General features: G+C 42.0%; 1 protein-coding gene across 1 annotated transcript; it reads right to left on the bottom strand.

Annotated features, from left to right (window-relative positions):
* Positions 1-1,889: 1,889 nt before the first annotated feature.
* Positions 1,890-17,525, bottom strand: kcnj10a (potassium inwardly rectifying channel subfamily J member 10a). The gene is made up of 6 exons (XM_068728340.1): positions 17,086-17,525; positions 9,347-9,739; positions 8,893-9,104; positions 8,411-8,542; positions 7,745-7,922; positions 1,890-4,108 (listed from the first exon to the last, which is right to left on the bottom strand). The coding sequence occupies exons 2-6, from the start codon at positions 9,729-9,731 to the stop codon at positions 3,699-3,701; spliced, it is 1,317 nt and encodes a 438-aa protein (XP_068584441.1). The 5' UTR covers positions 9,732-9,739; positions 17,086-17,525; the 3' UTR covers positions 1,890-3,698.
* Positions 17,526-19,860: the final 2,335 nt, after the last annotated feature.

The following is a 19,860-nucleotide window of genomic DNA, read 5'->3' as shown; positions in this document are numbered from 1 at the left end:
AGTCTAATGTTGACGTAATATGAAAAACACTTATTTTACCCCAGTTCATTTGAATTTAACAGATTCTTAAATTAAATACCAAGATCATACAAATAAGGTCCCTTAAAAACAAAAACAGACTCCTTTAAAGTAAGTAGTATTACTCAAACATATAAATAAACTTCACCAATTGGCAAAGCTAAGGAAAACTAAACTAGCCATACACCTGCAAACGAGACAAATTGTCATTGTTAATCAAACAGATAATATTAAACTAAACACTCTGCCATCAACATGTAACTAGTTACACTGTAGACACATTCACAAACAAATTAAAAACATGCTGCAGGTGTGCATGCTTCACAGGTGACAGTACACTCCTCTTCACTGAAACAAGGTAAAGAAAAATAAACTTACCGTTACGTTTTGATCCGTAGGAAGAGAGTTTCTTACCGTTACACGTGTAGCGGACCCCAGCCGGACAATGGTGAAGCGTGCTGATGTTTCCAGAGGCCTTTATTCACGTTCAACCGTCGTCCTTACTTTGATGAACACAAATTGACTTTTTTCTCCTTGTGACCAATCTCCAGAAAACACCGCAGGAGTTAGAGCTACGGAACAGATGAAACAAAAATGAGCTCTTACGAGTTTAAACATTCCTTAAATTACATTTAAATATACATGGGAGCGTTAACTAAACATTTTCTCTAATATATACTTTTCAAAAGCACATGTAAAACCGAAATATAGCATTAGCTTAAAATTACAGCTTAGTCATGTTAGCTATCCCTGTTAAGCTAACATTAGCATCTAGTTGAAACAGAAATACATCAAACACACAATAAACACAATAAACACACAATACCTTGTTCCCGTTCCAGCTAGGTGCTTAACCGTTAATTAATAAATTATATCTTATAACACTTTTCTTTTCGTCTGCACCGTGAATTATCTTACTTTTCTAAAGCCGTAGTCAAGCTACCATACTCTGACGAGATTTGGATCTGATTCCGGTTTCGGACTTCAAAATAAAGGACCCAAAACATTAAAAAAGGGCACTTACAAAATAAAAGCTATCAGGAAGTGATTAACTTATGTAACAAAGGAAAAGGTTGGTAGAAAATATTCACCTTACACGAACAGAACCTCTTAAAACGTCATTTACAACACCAGCTACTACCGCTAGCTGATGCTGGTTATACACTTCCTTGTAGCTCCTCGGCGCGTCGGCCCGTCCGCCATGTTTCTCTTCCTCACCTGGAGCCAATCACGACAGATGTCCCTCACTGGCCACCGTACTGAAACGAAGAGTTGAAACTAAAGGTGTAATCTGTGTTTTCTTATTTTAGTTATCCTGAAATATACTCCTCTGGTATTAGATAGAACTGAATTACCATTCATTTTATTTATTTATTATATCATTTTAATCCACTCGAGTTATTTGTTACTTTTTAGTTGTTTTACCTACTTTATTTAGATGACTGTAATCAATTAGCCTAGATCGATCGATAGATAGATAGATAGATAGATAGATAGATAGATAGATAGATAGATCCCTATGATTATTATTAAAAATATCTGCAATATATTTCTAAAGGCCAACCTTTTATTAGTGAGTTTCTGACATAGTTTTCCCATTTCGTTAAACTAACTTGTGCATTAGTTTACCAAATTACTGGTCCTCTTAATATTGGTTAATCCTAATCTAAAAACAAGTGAAATCATATTAATTTAAAGCTTCATAAAATGAAATACGTCATAAATTCATAAGTCATCATCAACATGTTTAGTCGGATGAGATGATGATTAAAAAATGGTCTTTCATCTTCCATAATGTATATTTCACTATTGGGGCAATTCAAACAGGCATCATCTTGTTTCATGCACACACATATAGACATGTTGTAAATGACAGGCTACATTTATTAAAACAGCCACTTAGAAAGTGCTTACTTATCAAGTTAGACCAATGTGAGTGATCCATATACAGTATACAGAAGGCTTTACAGTATAAACAAGCACAACCTCTCGGCAGACAGTGATTCTGAAATATTTTCAGTTATTTTCAATAGTTTTCATTTGGGCTTGTCTGGAGCAGCAGATGACTTCATTTTGAACAGTGGGCACTTCATCTCTACCAAGAGCGCACATTTATCACAGATCATGATGTATATTACTGATTTTTAATAACATGCGTCGTTGGCCATTCAAACAAAAACAATTTTAAGAATAGAAAAAGGTCTTTGTAATCTTTCTGTAAAAAACATTTCTGATGTCTCATTCCTTTATTTAAAAATTCAGATGTCTCATTTTTTTTGTCCTCAAGGAATCAAGTTCCACAATTTGATTTACTTTTGATGCGTCTGTTGCCATTTCAATGTAGAATAAAAAGGAGAAAAATATAGTTTTTATCCAAATGTATGTACTTATCCAATACAAAAAAAGGTTGTTGATTAGACACACATTGGCACTTTCATAACCAATGTTTGGAGGAAATGACGGCAGTAAAAAGACGGGAACACTGCGCTTAAAAGAAATAACATTGTGCATCGACGATATGGGATATTGAAAATGCAGACTGATGTATCAAATGTCAGGACATACAGTTATGAAGAATGTAGGAAAAACATATTTTATACACTGTACAGAGGTACATTATCACACACATACTGTACATGTCGTTTAAGAGAGTTCACAAAAAGGCTCATACAAACACGATTTAACTCATTTTCAGGCATAACAACGCACACTCACACTCACAAACCCCAAACACAATCACAAGATTTAATCATTTATTACAGTGCATTAAGTATCAGAGTTAGTTCAGTTATTCCCCTTATGTGAAATGCCACGTTTCTGTCAAGTTAAAGTGCTTTTAGTAATATTACTAAATATAGTTTCCCCAGCTGAATATTTGCAGCTGAATATTTTCAGGTGCAACAAGTAATGATGCTGTTAAAGACTATTGGGTGCATAAAATATTATAAAATCCCTCATTAAAAAAATAATGTGGTTCCAGTATTTTCGCCACCTTTTGCAGGTATTTTGTTAATAAAAAAAAAGCAAAAAAAAAACAGTACTGTGATTCAGTGATTAACAAGACGTTCAGACGTTTAACTACACTGACATTTTTTTACAAAATCTTATCAAGTTAATTTGTCTGTAGTTGAGTTCTTTTTTTCTTATAACAGAAATAGAAATCAACTTTTTCCATTTCTGAAATCAGGTTAACTTTTCGTATTCCTTCTAGGTTCAAGGAAAAGTTCATTTCTAGAAATAGTCTTGAAATAGGTTGATTTCTATTGGAATTAGATTTAGTTATTACTAAAACCCTATAGGGCTAAATTATAGACACATATGACCCGATAAGATGAAGGATTTTGCAGTGTTTGAGCATCCTCCAGTTACAGTAAATCAAGTCCTTTCCAAAAAAAATGAATATAAGTGTCTCTACGGACGACTTGCTGTACATTTGTACATGTTGGGTTTGTAACTAGCTCCCTCTGAAGTGTCTGCAGACACAGATATGTTCAGTAGGCCTATATAGTCCACAGCCTTGTGGTTCCAGGTGTCTCACTCTCATATCCGTAGGCAGAGGGTTTTGTGTACAAGTGGGGGAGGTGTTTTTTGTGAGCAGCTTGTGTCTTTTCATCCTGCTTTTATGTTGTATCAGTTTCACATCAGCTTTCCGTTACCACTTCCTGTTTCTCTCTTTTCCCTCACACATTACTAATGCGCACACTGAGAGGGCTGCTATCTCTGATGCGCCCCCTTTCTCGCCCCTTCTCCTCCCCCCTGTAGTTCTCCTCCAGTCGCATCTTCTCTGGGTCCGTCCCAGCCTCCTTGCCTCTGTGGCAACGGGACGCCTGCGACGGCGGGCTCGGTGGCAAGGCCTGCTTGAAGAGCGGTGGGGTTTTGGTTTTGGCCACTTTGTCAAAGAAGGCAAAATCGGCCACGTATTTCCCCGAGGCGGACAGGGAGACGACGGGGGGGAACTCGTAGCCCCAGAGGATCTCATCCGGAAGGTAGGACGTTCGGACCTGACAGGTGGCGGAGGTCGGCTCAACCGTGGCGCTCATGATCACCAGCAGCTCAAAGTCAGCCACGTCCGGGTCTGTCCAGCCACCACCTGGAGGACAGAGGAGACCTGAGGTTAAACAACAATCTAAAAAAAAAAAACTTTGCTAAAATAAGCTAAAAGCTCCATACAGCTAAAGGGGAACAGTGAAGACCGGTGATGTGAGCCTTTAACATGACTCATTGCAGTTGTGTGATCTATTGTGTAAAGACAGTTATGTATGTGGCAAACAAAAGACACACACACACGAACATGTACACACATCCTGAAATTTCCAAAACATAAAAACTCCCCACTTACTGACTGATTCCAAAAAACGCTTGACCGGATCTCACATACACATACACACACACACACACACACACACACACACACACACACACACACACACACACACACACACTTACAGAACTCATTCCAGCATGTTAAACACACAAACACACGCGCAAAGTAGAAACTGCCACCTGTTGGAAACATTACAATCATAAATGTTGCATATATATATATATATATATATATATATATGTATATATATATATATATATATATATATATATATATATATATATATATATATATATATATATATATATATATATATTATTTTTATATATATATATATATATATATATATATATATATATATATATATATATATATATATATATATATATATATATATATATATATATATAAAAATAATATATATATATATATATATATATATATATATACACATATATATATACTTCTCATTCATTGACACACAAACCCAATAACACAAAGGACACACTAGAAGACTCATGCACTCAAACAAGCACACACCTGCATCAACAGGCCGCACTCAGAATGCCGACTCTGTCATCTGTCTAAACAGTCCTTCCCCTAACCCAGACCCAGTGACGCTCCCACCAGGGGAAGAAACACCAGGTTTCGCAACCGCTCGTACTCCCTGCGACAAACTTGGAAGAGGGATTCTCTTTATTGGGCGGTGCAAAGGGCTCCAACCGCATTTATGCAGTGATCTTAACCAGCTGCTGCTGCTGCTGCATGGGCTAACATGAAATATGGCGCAGACATTCATTGCCCCCCCTCAGGATGAATTGTAATAACTTTGGTCATCTTTACTTTTCATGTGACGCCAATATTAGGTCAAAAGTTTGATTTGTCCTGTACTGTGGTTTATGCGCAAAACTGATGACACTTCCATCCGCCTCAGCTGTGCATTTTTTGTGGTAATAAACAAATGTAAGAATGCTGAAATGTAAAACTTAGATGTAGAACATAGTAAGCATTATACGTGCTAAACATCAGCATGTTATGTCTTTGTTAGCATGTTAGCATTTAGCATTCAAGTACATCCACTTTTCTCAACCGACAAGCACTTTTTTTTTTTTCATCAGCCACAACAGGGTTTCGTGATCTCTCTCACTTTGAATGAGTCAGCGATGGTGTTTTCCACGGTGTGCACACACACTTAAACTTTACCCATGAGCCTTGTGTGGTACAGTGTATAGACATGGTCAAGAGGAATGTGCGGATATTCCAGCTCAGTGGTTCGGACGGCCATGACGCCTCTCCTATAGACCGTCTCCACAGTGTCCTGCACTCCTGATTCAGTGACTCACAGTCACATAATCGCAAAAAGATTCACACACTGTTGCACTGGAAGCCAGTTTTCAATGTTCTTATCGGAGCAGTTTCCTGCTGAAGATCCCTTAAATGTGGTACATGTTGAGAACATAAAGCAGACTTTGCAGGACGCTTTAAAGCTCTGTTCAAAGAACCAGTGAGCACAAAAAGCGAGCTCAGTCATGAGTATCATCATGGAAGTACAGCCAAGACTTTTTAAAATGTCCGTAAGAGACAGCCACCCATTCATCCATGATCTATTCGTAGTTGTCATGTGCAGAATCGCAGGGAGCATGGAAATAGACATTCACACTCACATTCACCTGTTAAGGAAAATGACAACACCAAGTTATGACTAACACGATAAGCTATAAATCACATTGAAGTTACCATTTCTTACCATTCATTAAGAAATAACAAAGATGCTCTTTGTAAGACAGAAGGTGTGTCACCACTCAAGGTGTGATATAAATGATGTCTTTGGTCGTAAATTCCAACTAGAGAATGGCTGACTTGCTCACACTCAGATCACACAGATCTTCAATATTAAAGGTCTTTCAAGTTTGTAACTGAGAGTAAAGTGGCTCAAGAATGTAGGTCAGTGTTGTTCTGTGTAACACATACGGCACATTTAAGTCAATAAGCGGTTCTTACATCTGCAAGTCAAAGTCAGCATCGGCAGCACCTTTAAGGTCCCAAGATAATAAGGTGTGTTATTCTTTATGCCACTTTTTATGTGATGGGTGCTTTTAAGGCCTATTTGCAACACGAACAAGCCAGATGAAACAACACTGAGGACCTGGCAACAAAAACTGACAACTGTTACAGTAGGTATTTAGAACAGGGATTACTGTAGTACCATGAAGAGTATTATGTGTAATTTAATCCCTTAAATATGTCTCCAGTTGAAATTACTGGAGGTAATGATGGCTAAAACAAAACATAAGGGAATGAAAGTTGAAGTTGAAGTTGAAGCAAAAAGGTACAGTATATAGGACATAAGGAAAGGAAAGGAACTGATAATAACGTACAAAATCAGGTGTGTCAAGTACGGCCAAGGAAATAAGAAGTCTACAGTAAACGAGTGAGTGAGTGTAAATAACGCTTCTGCCTTTGTGGTTTCCAGTGCTGAGAGGTCTGCGCTGCTGTAAGTGGATCTGTGCAGGCTTCGTGTCAGCACCCCGGACTGTACAGCATTGTGCTCTAATGAGGGGTGTCTCTGCCGATCTCTCTCACACACATTCCAGCCAAAGAAACCGTCTCCTCCGGTGCCAAACCAGCCCAACTCTGGACAGTTAGAGGCAGCCAAGAACGCAGCACATGACCGTAAATACCAATACACCTACATACACATACATACTGAATGTACATACAGTTATTCTCAACAGACATATGAAGGTTTTGTTTCAAATAAAGACATTTCATAAAACATATAACGCCTTTTGCCAATTAAGGATTGCGGGTAATAAATTACTGAATAAAATGTTTAAAATGTAATTTTCTTTGAATACTGCACATAGTTTTCACTTAAAATTATTGATTCTTGATATTTGTATATCAAATCAAGCAGCAACCTTCTGTGCCACTTGAGGCTTGCTTCAAAAGTGAGTCAATCCCCATAGACCTCCATGTTAAGATGCCCGACTTTACAGCAGAAATAAACATGTTTACAGCCTGGTACAAAAAAACGGATTTGGTCTCTATAGCTAACATATTCATTCATGGCAACTATGTGGGAGATGATGTTTTGTATAACTCACCCGTTTAAATTCTGTTAGGGCTTAAAGTTAGATATATCTAAGGGCGTAGCTGCTTTGAGAGACAGGTGGGTGCCATCTTAGATCGCAAGCTGCTAGCTGTCTCCTCTGATTCATCACCTCAACCAAAGATCCACCTCTTTGCCCATTTTTAGAGTTAGGCTATGTCGTCGCTGCCAAGATGTTGACGGCCGAAGCCACCCATGTTGAGCTTCACAAAGCTATGGGTGAAATCACGGAGACTACGTCCATATTTTAAACAATCTATTGTACTTGACATCATAGAGCCACGGCCTACCTTTTGCTGCCCAGGCCCTGAGGGGGCTGTTGTCGTCGATGATGTGGTAGAAAGTCAGGGGGATGATGAGGAAGGGGCTGTCGCTGGACGTGTCCACCTGGAAAGGCACGTTGCGCTGGTCCAGCCGCACCGTCTCACCCTCCTTGGTCAGCGACGTCTGAAGCAACTTCCCCGTCACCTGGGAGCCAAGATGGAGTCAGTAAATGTAGCCAAGAGGTTGCAGAAGGCATCCTGTAACCAAAAGGCTCTAGGTTTAATACCTGCACCGGCCAATATCTTCATCATAGGCGATGTGCCCTTGAGCATGGCAACTTCTTACCAATCAGGTTATTAAGCAAGCACTCTACTCAACATTATAGCAGTCCCTTTAAAAGAGCTTATGGTTCTCATGAAAGCTTTTCTAGTCATTTCCTTTATTGCATGGCTTTCCAGGTAAGACTGTATGTCAGGGGGTTCATACCCATCATGGGATTGCGTCCAAACAAATGCTGTGCAGAGCAAGTGGAATCAATAGTAAAGCTCTTCAAACGCATTAACAAAGATTCCAGACAGACAGACTGGGCATCAGGTGCATCAAAACAGTAGGCATCTCAGGTTGTAATTACGTCGGAAGACAAACACAAAACTTCAGTATGAATGAATCATACCCAAAAGCGATTTGCATACCTGGCATCCTAACAGCAGGCTTTTGCGCATGTTGGCCACTCGGATCATGAGGCAGGGCCGACCCTCGTGATTTGACACAACAGCGTGTTGACTAAACTTCACTGTCTCGCCTCTCTTCTTGGGACGAGCGACCTACAAGAGGAGGGAAACATGTCACAGTTGGTAGAAATGGTTCTTGTTACTACGTACCGTAACCTCTCCACATATCACCTTCAGTAATCATCTACAGGGGGCCTCTGATTTCCTCTTTCTCTGTTCAAGATAAGTGAGGAGATAACCTTGCTTTTGACAGATAACGGCTACCTAGAAGTTGATTACTGAAAACACTGATAGCTGATGTGATACAGGATGGGTAAAGGAAGGACAGATTAAGATGAAGGGGGTTTGAGGTACCAGCCAATGAACTGCAACGCCCCAACTCAACAATCCAACTAAGACACTTTGTTTTGGGTAAAAAAAGACTAAAAACTACACATGACTACCTTTGCAAGGAAAGTGCCGGTGATGAAGATCTCCATCACCATGGTTATGACCAGCTGAAAGATGAGCAGGACAATGGCGCCAGGACACTCCTCGGTGATGCACCGGAAGCCGTAGCCAATTGTGGTCTGAGACTCCAGAGAGAAGAGGAAGGCTCCCGTCAGGGTCTTCACCTCCATTACGCATGGAGTATGGTTGGAGGGGGGGTCAAACTCTGGAGGAAGAGAGGAAGAATAAAGGATCTACGGTTTTGGGGTTGTAAACTAATTATCAAGGAACATTGTGTTCCCTGTTCTGCCAGATCTTTCTCACGCTCTTTCTACAATGTAAAACTGTATGCCTGTGTGTCTTTCTCATTCACAAAAAAGTACTTGTGCTTCATAAGTCCTTTTTTACAAACAGCCAGAGGACATGGATAAAGACAAAGCTTCATCCTCCTCCCTCGCTCCTCCTTACCCAGGAGATCTCCATGCACCAATGCCACCAGGTACCAAAGCACTCCAAACACGAACCAGGTCCCAGCGAAGGTGGCGGAGAAGAGGAAGAACTTGTAGCGCCACTGCATGTCCAGGAAAGTCGTCCAGAGGTCTCGGAGGTACAGCGCCCCTCGCCCGCTTACGTGCTCAATGCGTACATTACTTCGTCCGTCCTTCGAGAGGACGCGCCGCCTCCTCCGCAGAGCGTTGGGCCCTGCAGCTCCCGTTCCTCCTCCACCTGCACCAGCACCTCCGGTCCCACCTGTGGAGCCCAGCAGGGGCTTGGTGATGTCAGTCTGCGTCTGGGAGTGGCACACTTTCTGAGGAGAGGAGCCTTCAGAGGACGGGGGAGTGGCTGAGGTCATGGCCGGTGCTACAGGGGGGTCGGAGACGGAGACAACAGGAGGTGAGGAGAAGAAGAAAAGTGAGTAAAGAAAGGTGAGATGGCGAGAAGAAAAGGGCATAGGTTGTATGGGCAGTAAGATTAAGTGAACAGCAGGTGAGTCGAAATGAAAAGGTGCAGGATGTGTGAAAAAGGAGAAAAGAAAGAACCCACCATAACCACATGAATGAGAAAAAATGACAGAGTGGAACATTTGGGAAGAGAGGGAGATGACGATGAAGAGAGAAGAAGAGGAAGGGGATTAGAAGCACATTTTTCAACTGGACAGTGTTGGAGCTATCCAAGGTGGTCCATTTAAGCCCCCCTTTTCCTTTCAATGGAGGCAGCTGGGCTTGTCAAAATAAAAGCCTCCTTTCAGCATGAAGGCACAGCTGCTCTTTCACATTAAAAGCGTGATAGTGGCGGCTCATTCACGTGTCGGTTGCACAAGAGGGCTACTGAATTGAGATGAGGAGACACCAGTGACTGTTATTCCACATGAAAGAGATGAGGAGAAGAGTCTTTAGATTTGAATCAAGGACGCCGAGGTCTTCTGCTGGACAACCCTCTTTCATTTTACTGAAAGCTGTTTTCAGACACAAGTTCAACCCTTCATTTTCTCAACAGTCGTACAGAGACACAGATGTGACAGGGAGATGTGCATAACTTTAAAGTCAGACAAAGCTTTTGAGAGATTGTCTGCTGTGGAGAACTGTACAAAAAAGTTGCCCGTTATGTAGTTTTGGTCCTGTATTTCATGGTTTAGGCCCCTTAGCTCCACTTAAAGGAAATCTCAATGCTGCCACAATGATATGTGCACACGGCAAGGTTCATAAACAAATGGTTTGGGAACCTCAACCCCATCCAACACCTTTATTATGAACTGAAACGCCAGGCCACCCACATCTGTGATTCTCTTGTGACTTAAATGGTTACAAAATCTTGTAGAAAACCTTCCTTGAAGAGCCATAGCAGCTTATTTCCACATTAGATATTCATTAATGAGACACGCATGTAATGTTTTGGTGTCCAAATACATTTGGAAACTTAAATTGATGTAGTTGTACTCCCATACAACTACACCATCACTCATTACTCAAGCTAAGTGCTTGTTGTCATTTAACAAGTGTCAAGTGAATGCCTACAGTTGTGGTCAAAAGTTTACATACACTTGTAAAGAACATAATGTCATGGCTCTCTTGAGTTTCCAGTTATTTCTACAACTCTGATTTTTCTCTGATAGAGTGATTGGAACCGATACTTCTTTGTCACAAAAAACATTCATGAAGTTTGGTTCTTTCATGACTTTATTATGGGTTAACAGAAAAAGTGACAAAATCTGCTGGGTCAAAAATATACATACAACAACAACATGAATTCGCAATTTTGGTGACTTAGAAAGTTGTGTCAATGAAATGAGCTTCATAGCATGGCCTCTTAACTTCTTGTGAGTGATTATGAGTGACTACAACTGGTGACTTCTCTGAGGCCATTTAAATAGGGCTCATTGGATACAAACGCCCACAAACGCTACAATGGGAAAGTCAAAGGAGCTCAGCATGGATCTGAAAAAGCGAATCATTGACTTGAACAAGTCAGGAAAGTCACTTGGAGCCATTTCAAAGCAGCTGCAGGTCCCAAGAGCAACAGTGCAAACAATTGTTTGTAAGTATAAAGTGCATGGCACTGTTTTGTCACTGCCACGATCAGGAAGAAAACGCAAGCTATCACCTGCTGCTGAGAGAAAATTGGTCAGGAGGGTGAAGAGTCAACCGAGAACCACCAAAAAGCAGATCTGCCAAGAATTAGAAGCTGCTGGAACACAGGTGTCAGTGTCCACAGTCAAGCGTGTTTTGCATCTCCATGGACTGAGAGGCTGCCGTGCAAGAAGGAAGCCCTTGCTCCAAAAGCGGCACCTTAATTAAGGCTCGACTGAAGTTTGCTGCTGGTCACATGGACAAAGATAAGACCTTCTGGAGGAAAGTTCTGTGGTCAGACGAAACAAAAATCGAGCTGTTTGGCCACAATGCCCAGCAATATGTTTGGAGGAGAAAAGGTGAGGCCTTTAACCCCAAGAACACCATGCCTACCGTCAAGCACGGTGGTGGTAGTATTATGCTGTGGGGCTGTTTTGCTGCCAATGGAACTGGTGCTTTACAGAGAGTAAATGGGATAATGAAGAAGGAGGATTACCTTCAAATTCTTCAAGATAACCTAAAATCATCAGCCCGAAGGTTGGGTCTTGGGCGCAGTTGGGTGTTCCAACAGGACAATGACCCCAAACACACATCAAAAGTGGTAATGGAATGGCTAAATCAGGCTAGAATTAGGGTTTTAGAATGGCCTTCCCAAAGTCCTGACTTAAAATCCCATTGAGAACATGTGGACAATGCTGAAGAAACAAGTCCATGTCAGAAAGCCATCAAATTTAACTGAACTGCACCAATTCTGTCAAGAGGAGTGGTCAAAGATTCAACGAGAAGCTTGCCAGAAGCTTGTGGATGGCTACAAAAAGCGCCTAATTGAAGTGAAAATGGCCAAGGGACATGTAACCAAATATTAGCACTGCTGTATGTATATTTTTGACCCAGCAGATTTGATCACTTTTTCTGTTAACCCATAATAAAGTCATGAAAGAACCAAACTTCATGAATGTTTTTTGTGACAAAGAAGTATCTGTTCCAATCACTCTATCAGAGAAAAATCAGAGTTGTAGAAATAACGGGGAAACTCAAGAGAGCCATGACATTATGTTCTTTACAAGTGTATGGAAACTTTTGACCACAACTGTATATGTCAGACAATGGAGGTGTGATGTGGTGGGATGGATCTGTATGTAAGTGTCTGCGGGTCTCAAAGTGTCAGCAGTATATTGACAGAACGAGAAGTCCCCCACCCCACCCCCGGGGTTTTCTCTGCTTTACCCTCATCAGGGCTGCAGTTTCTCCACATCCTTCTTTTTCTTTCCTTCTCTCTGGCTCACACTCACTGTTCATCAAATGGCCCTTTTTGTGTCAAACTGCCTGAGCTTTCAGAAGCGCAATACGACAAAAACCTAAAACAAAACGACACAAACAAAAGCCTAAGAAACTCGACGATCTGATACGCTCTGTCCTTCCTGACCCTTCTCTCTCCCCTCTCCATGCTGGAGCTCACACTGAGTGAATGAATAGAGATCTGTGTTGATGTCTGTGCTCTGAATACTAACATGTGGAGGGGGAGAGGGAGGCGGGGTCAAGAGGAGGCCCATGTGATTGGCCGTGTCCATCTCCAGCTGAACTCTGAACCCTGCGTGGCTCCTGCCTACACATACAGTAAACACACACTTGTGTATTGAACATATAGACCTTTTGAACAGTTCAAGCACAATACCATTGACTGTCCAAAGGAATGTTTGCTTTGCAGAGTCTGAAATTTACACACAATAATACAGTAACTAGCAAAAGAACACAAATCCATCTTATATTAAGAGATTGTTTTGGCCACTTGGGCACAGCGCTACAGGATGTAAACAAGACAATGACATATAAAGTTGCAAACTTGTTGCCTATTTACACATCCAGCAGACACAGAGCAACATCGGCATTTCTTTCGGGTCATGTTTGCATCCACCTGATGAATGGAGGTCCAATATCTACGCTCCTTTTAGCTCTGTTTTGGTCTCCACCAACTGGCGGCCCTGCTCCACTATGTTCACTAACTTTGTCTGCCAGAAATTTGTTTCTGGGCCATTTGTGTACAGAGAGTTTATCGAACAGCAGCCGTGTTTGGCTGTAAACGAGTTTGATGAGAGACTGAACTAAAACAAGAAGTTGAAAGACATTAAAAACCGTGTTACAGCTTAGGTAAACTGCAGAGTCTAATTATTAAATTACGAGATAATTTTCTATGGATACCTTGTTACAAAAAACTCTTCTTACATTACACATTGTCATTTGATCCATTGTTTCCATAAAAAATATTCAGCCTGGTCTCACTCCCGGGGCGTCAAATAGAAACTCTTGAGCAGTGGCCCTTGGTGTGTTGATACCAACGCATAAGGCACACTTTAGCGTCTTATTATTATCTCCAATTTAAACACATCTATTAGTTGCAGAGCGACGGATGTAGTATTTAAAAATGAGAAGTTCGTGAAGGGCTGGATGGAGGGATGGTGGATGGAGTAAGCAAACAAGGCTTTTATTTAGGTGTTCGTATACCGTGCAAAACAAAAGTTTAATCTTTTTTTTTTTTGGTTATTTGTTGAAGAGAAAAATCCATAATATCACCACCCTTATCCTCTAACAGTATCTACAGTCACTACCCTTATAAACTATACAAAGCAAGTTATATCAATATTAGCAGAGGCAAAACAATGTTTGGGAAGTGCATCAGTCTCGCTGACAGCAATATGGATTCCATTTCTTTCTGAAGTGACTTTTTCCACACTCAAGGTCAGGATCTCTTCCTCTCCTTCCCTCTGTCCTGTGCGCACAAGAATCCTTTGTTTTCGAGGAGATGAAAGGGACAAAAGCCACCATTGAAAAATACGACTGGGTGAGCGAGTGAGTGAAAGAGAGAGCAAGATAGACGGGGAGAGGAGAGCGGTACCGAGGGTTAAAGTTTTCGTGTGTGTGTGTGTGTGTGTGTGTGTGTGTGTGTGTGTGACTGCGTTTGATCGTGTGTGAGTATGCGGTGCTTGACATTGTGAGGGGGAAGAAGGGAGAGAATAATTGGTTTTGAGGGGAGGATTGAGAGAGAATTGAGCATCGGGTGACAAAGGGAGTGAAAGAAGAAGAGGGAGGGAAATGGATGGCGAGAGAGAGAGAGAGAGAGAGAGAGAGAGAGAGAGAGAGAGAGAGAGAGAGAGAGAGAGAGAGAGAGAGAGAGGGAAGGGGTATGTGGAGCGAAGGTGGAGGAAACAGATCGGTGACAAAAGACGGTCATTAGTATTCCAGAGGAGAGAGTAATCCCTTCCACTCGGTGCCCCTGTCCAGTGTCCACGGCCATAAAGAACCCCTAGCAGCCAGTACAGTGCAGTGAAAAGACTCAATACAACACAAGCTGAATGGCTCTGACCACTGTCCGCGCCCAGGCAGCCTCTGCACCGCTCTGAAAGGGCTGTCTAAACATCAACACAGGCCGTGCCAAGAAGGCATCTACTCAGCCAACACAAGACGCTAACACCACAAAGTCACCCGGAGCCAAACATAAGCATTGCACATCGCCATACAAATGAGCTGCTGTGGTGGCAGTGTGTCTTTATTTATGTCACAGTGAATGATTTCAGACAGGCTCATTAAAGAGAGAGAGGGAGAGAGCCTCTTCTTCTTGCTGTGCTTTTTTTTGTTGTCGTTTCTTTTTTTTTTTTGTTCTATTTCCTTTTTTTTTTTTTGTCTTTTCACTTCCGGTCATCATGACTCAGTATAAACGACCAAACATTCACGGCCCTGATTGGTGTTTCTGTTGTCACGACACTGAGGTTCAACTGCAGGTTATTGCTGTAAATTGAAGAAATGCAAACAAATCACTAAACCAGTAGGTATTTGCTTCGTTGGATCTCGAAGCTGAAATAGAATGAAAGTAAAACATTTTTACTCATCTATATAATATTGATCACAAGGAGCAGATGCCAATCCACACACATTCCAACCTCCAGAAGAGATGGGAAGTCAGAAGACAAAAGTCGGAGCGCTTCATGGTCAAGATCAATATAGAAACATTATTTATCATAACTGTCAGGTAGGTGAAGAAGAAGACTTTTCACGGCCCTTTAATGAACATTTTATTGCATCTGAAAAATTCCCAAATCACCACATTTGGAGAGTCACAGTTTACACTGTAGAGCCTTTGATTTAAACTAAAATCTGAAAGTCACTATCTAGAGATCGAATAGATAAATATCTATAAGTCTTCTGAACTGCCACACTGGAAAGGGTGAGACGCAATAATCAGATTGGGGATAGCGGGGCACACATTTCGGTAGCCCCGCTAATATTATTGCATTATGAAAAGTGGCATGATTGTGTAATAAATTAGAAATAGAGAGTTAGTTCTCGCCGCTGCACACCTGACCAGTTGCTGCTTGGGAAAGGAGCAGGAGGAGAAGGTTTCAGATGCTGTTTGGCCATCAAGAAAAACACTTTAGTGGAAGCATACTAACACCTCAACATCCCCCTAAATTGGAGGGAAATTAAAATCAAAGAAACAACTAATTCAAAACCCAAAGTCAAGCATGTAAAGTGCAGTAAGTTGAGTGTTTAGTGTTCTGTGTGTATTCCACGTTGCCATGATTTACCTTTGTGTGCACTTCAACAACAGGAAGTAAAAGTCATCAGTTGCGATGGCGATCAGACGTTTGTCTCAATGTGTCCTAACCAACCATCTAAATCTGGACACTCGGCCTCCGCTTCCTCGGCCCAGAATCAGTAGCCGAGGAGTTACGACGCTGAGGCAAATTAAGCAGCAGAGAGCAGCTGTCGGCCACTGGGCTGCGATTTAGGACTGACTTTTACCTTCTTCTTCTTCGTGTCCCCCGCTGTGGATCTGACCGCTCTACTACTGTTCTGGTGCTGAGGAGGATTCCTCAATGAGAACGTGTGATTTGTTTCCACCGAATGTTTCCGAGCCAACACTTTCTGTACAGACTCGGGAGTCAAAGCAACCAGCACACCTGTTCTTTCCACTATGTTTTGTACATTTTGTTTGTGTTTGTATTTACAGTAAACTGTCGTGAAAACCATATTTATGAATCATGGGTATCCGAGCAGGACAGGCTCAGGATGTTGAGACTTCGCCAAACGTTTCATTTAACTGCAAAGCATTGTTGCACCCACTGCAACAGTCAATATTGTAGGACCTTGTAGGACTAATTTGATAATATAGACCCAGATAATTCTGTGTAGCAGTCAGACATTAGTACACATTCGATAGCGGAACCTCCTCTATTGTTGCACGCTTCGAATATCCCTCCGCGGCGTAAACACAACACATTAGATGCAGCGAGACAGAGCACCTGTTCCAATGTTGACCTCAAGCCACGCATGGAACCGTTCGGCAGCATGTTTTCTCTGATAATCCAAAAACACTTCCAGGGAGAACTATTAATCAAGATGAGGATGTAAGAAAAATAGCAGTGCTAACAACAGTGCCTTAGACTTAAAAAAAGAAAGAAAGATAAATCCATTAAGAGACACACTTAGTACTGTAATGCCGGGATGTCAGATCTACACATTATTTCTTTTAATCAAACATTCCTTTGGTATCTTGATAAGTAGAAGAAAAGCAACAAAAGACAAGGATGAAAGACCTATTTTAAAACGTGTGTGTGTGTGTGTGTGTGTGTGTGTCTCTCTTACCTTTCTGTTGACTTGTAACAGAAGTTCACTTGGATTTAGTGTCAGTGTCCAGCAGACATGTGAAAAAGACTTGGAGGGGAAAAAAGGTTGAAAACGAGAGGAGAAAAGTTCACGGTTTTGAACGGCGCGCACTTGTTGACAGCCCAAGCATGTTTTTCTCTCACAGCGCCTCTCACTATGACATCACATCGTTTGTTTTCTTTTTGCGGTCCCTCTACGTCGTTGTCATCCTATATATAATTTTTAAGAAATAGAATTGCAAAAAAGAAAAACATGGAATCACAAAAGAGAGAGGCCTGGGTGAGTCGGTGTCTCCCAGCACACTGGTACTGGCGGTACCGGTTCTGGCTCACTGTTACTGGGTCATTATGTAATCAGATGAGCACAGTTCGCTCTCCGTCCTGCATGTGAAGCTGGAAGACCTGTGTGTCCCGGGCAGAGGGAAGTTAAAGTAGCCTGAGCTGTCCACTCCTCCAGGACCCCCCCCCCCCCCCCCCCCCCCCCCCCGCACGCCTCTCTATATAAACCCAAAAGTCTTCAGACAGCCGCTGTTTCACGACATTTTTAATTCATTAATTCAACTCTCCTCCCAGCTTCTCCTCCTACCCTCCCTCCCCGTGTCTCTCCCTCACTGTACTCTATAAATGGGCCTCTTTGTTGCGAAGGCCTCCTCCGCTGTTGCAGCCTTTGTCAACTTTCTCATGTAAATGTTTGATGGCTATGAGATACAAGCCTGGAAGTTGTCGCACTGAAACGGAGGTATTTACAAATCAAAGACGGGGAAGGGAAGAAAAAAAAAAAAAAACAGGGCTCCTTTCTTGTGCACTTGGCTACTTGCAGTTTTGCGTTGGCCAGTGCGCAGTGAATGGATAATGCCGGAGCACTTCTGTGAGGCTGTGCCATGTCCGGGGGGGGGGGGGGGGGGGGCTCTGTGGTGCACATGGTCCGGCTGTGAATGGACAGCGCGGGACGACCAGGACTTAATCCACCAGAGTCACAAGCATCGCTCTGAAACACTTTCTCTTTCACCTCTGATGGGAAGAAGGAAGTGGTTACATGTAGTACATTTACACAGCAGGTACAGGCTCTTGTACTTGTACTCTCTACTTGTACTCCACTTCCTTTCAGAGGGAACTACTGTAGGTTTTACTGCGCTGCATTTGTTTTTAGAGCTTTAGTTCCTTTGCAGATTAAAATCATGTGCGCGACACATTTGATCAACGAATAATTATATGATGCATTTTTATACAACAGCATATATAAAGTAGAGCAAATCAGCTCCACTGTCCATCAGTAATAACAATACAATAAAAACATTCACATTAATACTCGGAAAGGTGCTTCTGTTTCTGATACTTTTACTTTGGTTAGCTTCGCTGATAATACTTGTGTACTTTTACTTGTTAGAGTGTATTTTTTACAGTGGTAGTACTATTTTCTTCTTAAGTGCAGTACAGGGAAGTGCACAGGGTTGTGCAGGAAATGCTTTTGAGATGCACTCCGGTGCACCTGCATTACAAATATTGGATGTGCGTTTATTTTTTATTTGCGAGTACTAAGTCCTGAGGTACCAGGAGGGAATAAGTTACCTTTTAAAATTGAAAAACACCTGTGTTCAGTCCAATTTGTTTTTAAAGGCCAAATTACGTTGATTTCATTGTAATGTTTTATCTCTTTTTGACACAGAGATGTAGATGCCAGATTGACTATTTGATTACAGGCTACAATTAAGTATAACATGCACTGATACAACAAAGTAAATGCTCTACCTCCCTGCAGAGTTAGTGTATGTCGCTATAGGAGCCGCCTTTCTTTATTCTAAAGAAAGTGAAAAGGGCAACCATTCAAAGCTTTCCTTATAACTTTGTTTTGACGGGAGTTAAATTTACCGAATGCCCAGATGAGAGTCCCCAGGTGGGGCTTCGGGCGCATGAATCTGCGCACAATAAACCCCGGGCCCTGCACAATATTCGGCCCGGCTGGTTTCACACGCACATCAATCTGCGGGGCCCCTCCAACATGCCAGCAGAGGTGTTGTTCCTCCTCAGCACCCTCTGCTGTCCTGCGGAGCTTGGGGCTCCCCTTATTCCGGAGTAACGGGGCCCTGCATCCGTGGGGGCCCCACATTATATGAGTGTGTTTACCTTCTGGGGGAGCGTTTCATTAGGATTAGGCTCCTTTCGGGGGTCGGGGTCGTCCTCGGCTTCACCTGAAGGAGCCGATGAACAGGGTGATGAAAGAAGGCAAATACATCAAGATTATTGCGACGACGTTTTCTCGCTGTTGGCAAATTGCTGTACAAACTGTGGAAGAAATTTACTGTGCTCATTTTGTCACTGACCTGAAATAACTTCCTCTGTCACAGCAACATATAACTGAGCATTTAACCCGTCGCAACAAGAACAGACGTGACCTGTGTCATTGCTGTCTTGTTTTGTCTGTTGTCCTCCTCATTCTCCGCTCTTAACTTCTCAAGACAGAGCTCAGTTTTCTTCAGGGGCCACAATATTCTCATTGGTTGATTGAAAAGGTGGAGTCAGAGTCAGTGTATGAGGGAGGCTGCATGTTTACAACTGGCATTAACTTCCCATCGGCCTCGGCTGCACACTGTGTTCACCTAATGTTAGCATGCTAACAGGCTAGGCTGCAATGCTCAACATCAGCATGTTAGCGTTGTCGTTTTGAGCATGTTAGCATGCAGCCTAAAGCGCCAACGCGACGCAATACAGCCTTGCTAAAGACACGTTGTTATGTTAAGTGTTATACACTAAATGC

This window comes from Cebidichthys violaceus, unplaced genomic scaffold (assembly GCF_023349555.1).
Source record: "Cebidichthys violaceus isolate CVI_PGR_0920_01 unplaced genomic scaffold, fCebVio1.0.p SCAF_41, whole genome shotgun sequence".
Taxonomy (NCBI): Eukaryota; Metazoa; Chordata; class Actinopteri; order Perciformes; family Stichaeidae; genus Cebidichthys; species Cebidichthys violaceus.
Note: the sequence above shows the minus strand (reverse complement) of the source record. Positions and strands in the feature narration are given on the sequence as shown.

Bases quoted from the DNA above. Each gene is read 5' to 3' on its own strand.
- kcnj10a (XM_068728340.1), bottom strand. From the start codon at position 9,731: ATGACCTCAGCCACTCCCCCGTCCTCTGAAGGCTCCTCTCCTCAGAAA. The intron at 9,105-9,346 runs GTAAGGAGGAGC...CTCTTCCTCCAG, and splicing joins GGTGCATGGAGATCTCCTGG to AGTTTGACCCCCCCTCCAAC. The intron at 4,109-7,744 runs GTAGGCCGTGGC...TCTGTCCTCCAG, and splicing joins CAGGGCCTGGGCAGCAAAAG to GTGGTGGCTGGACAGACCCG.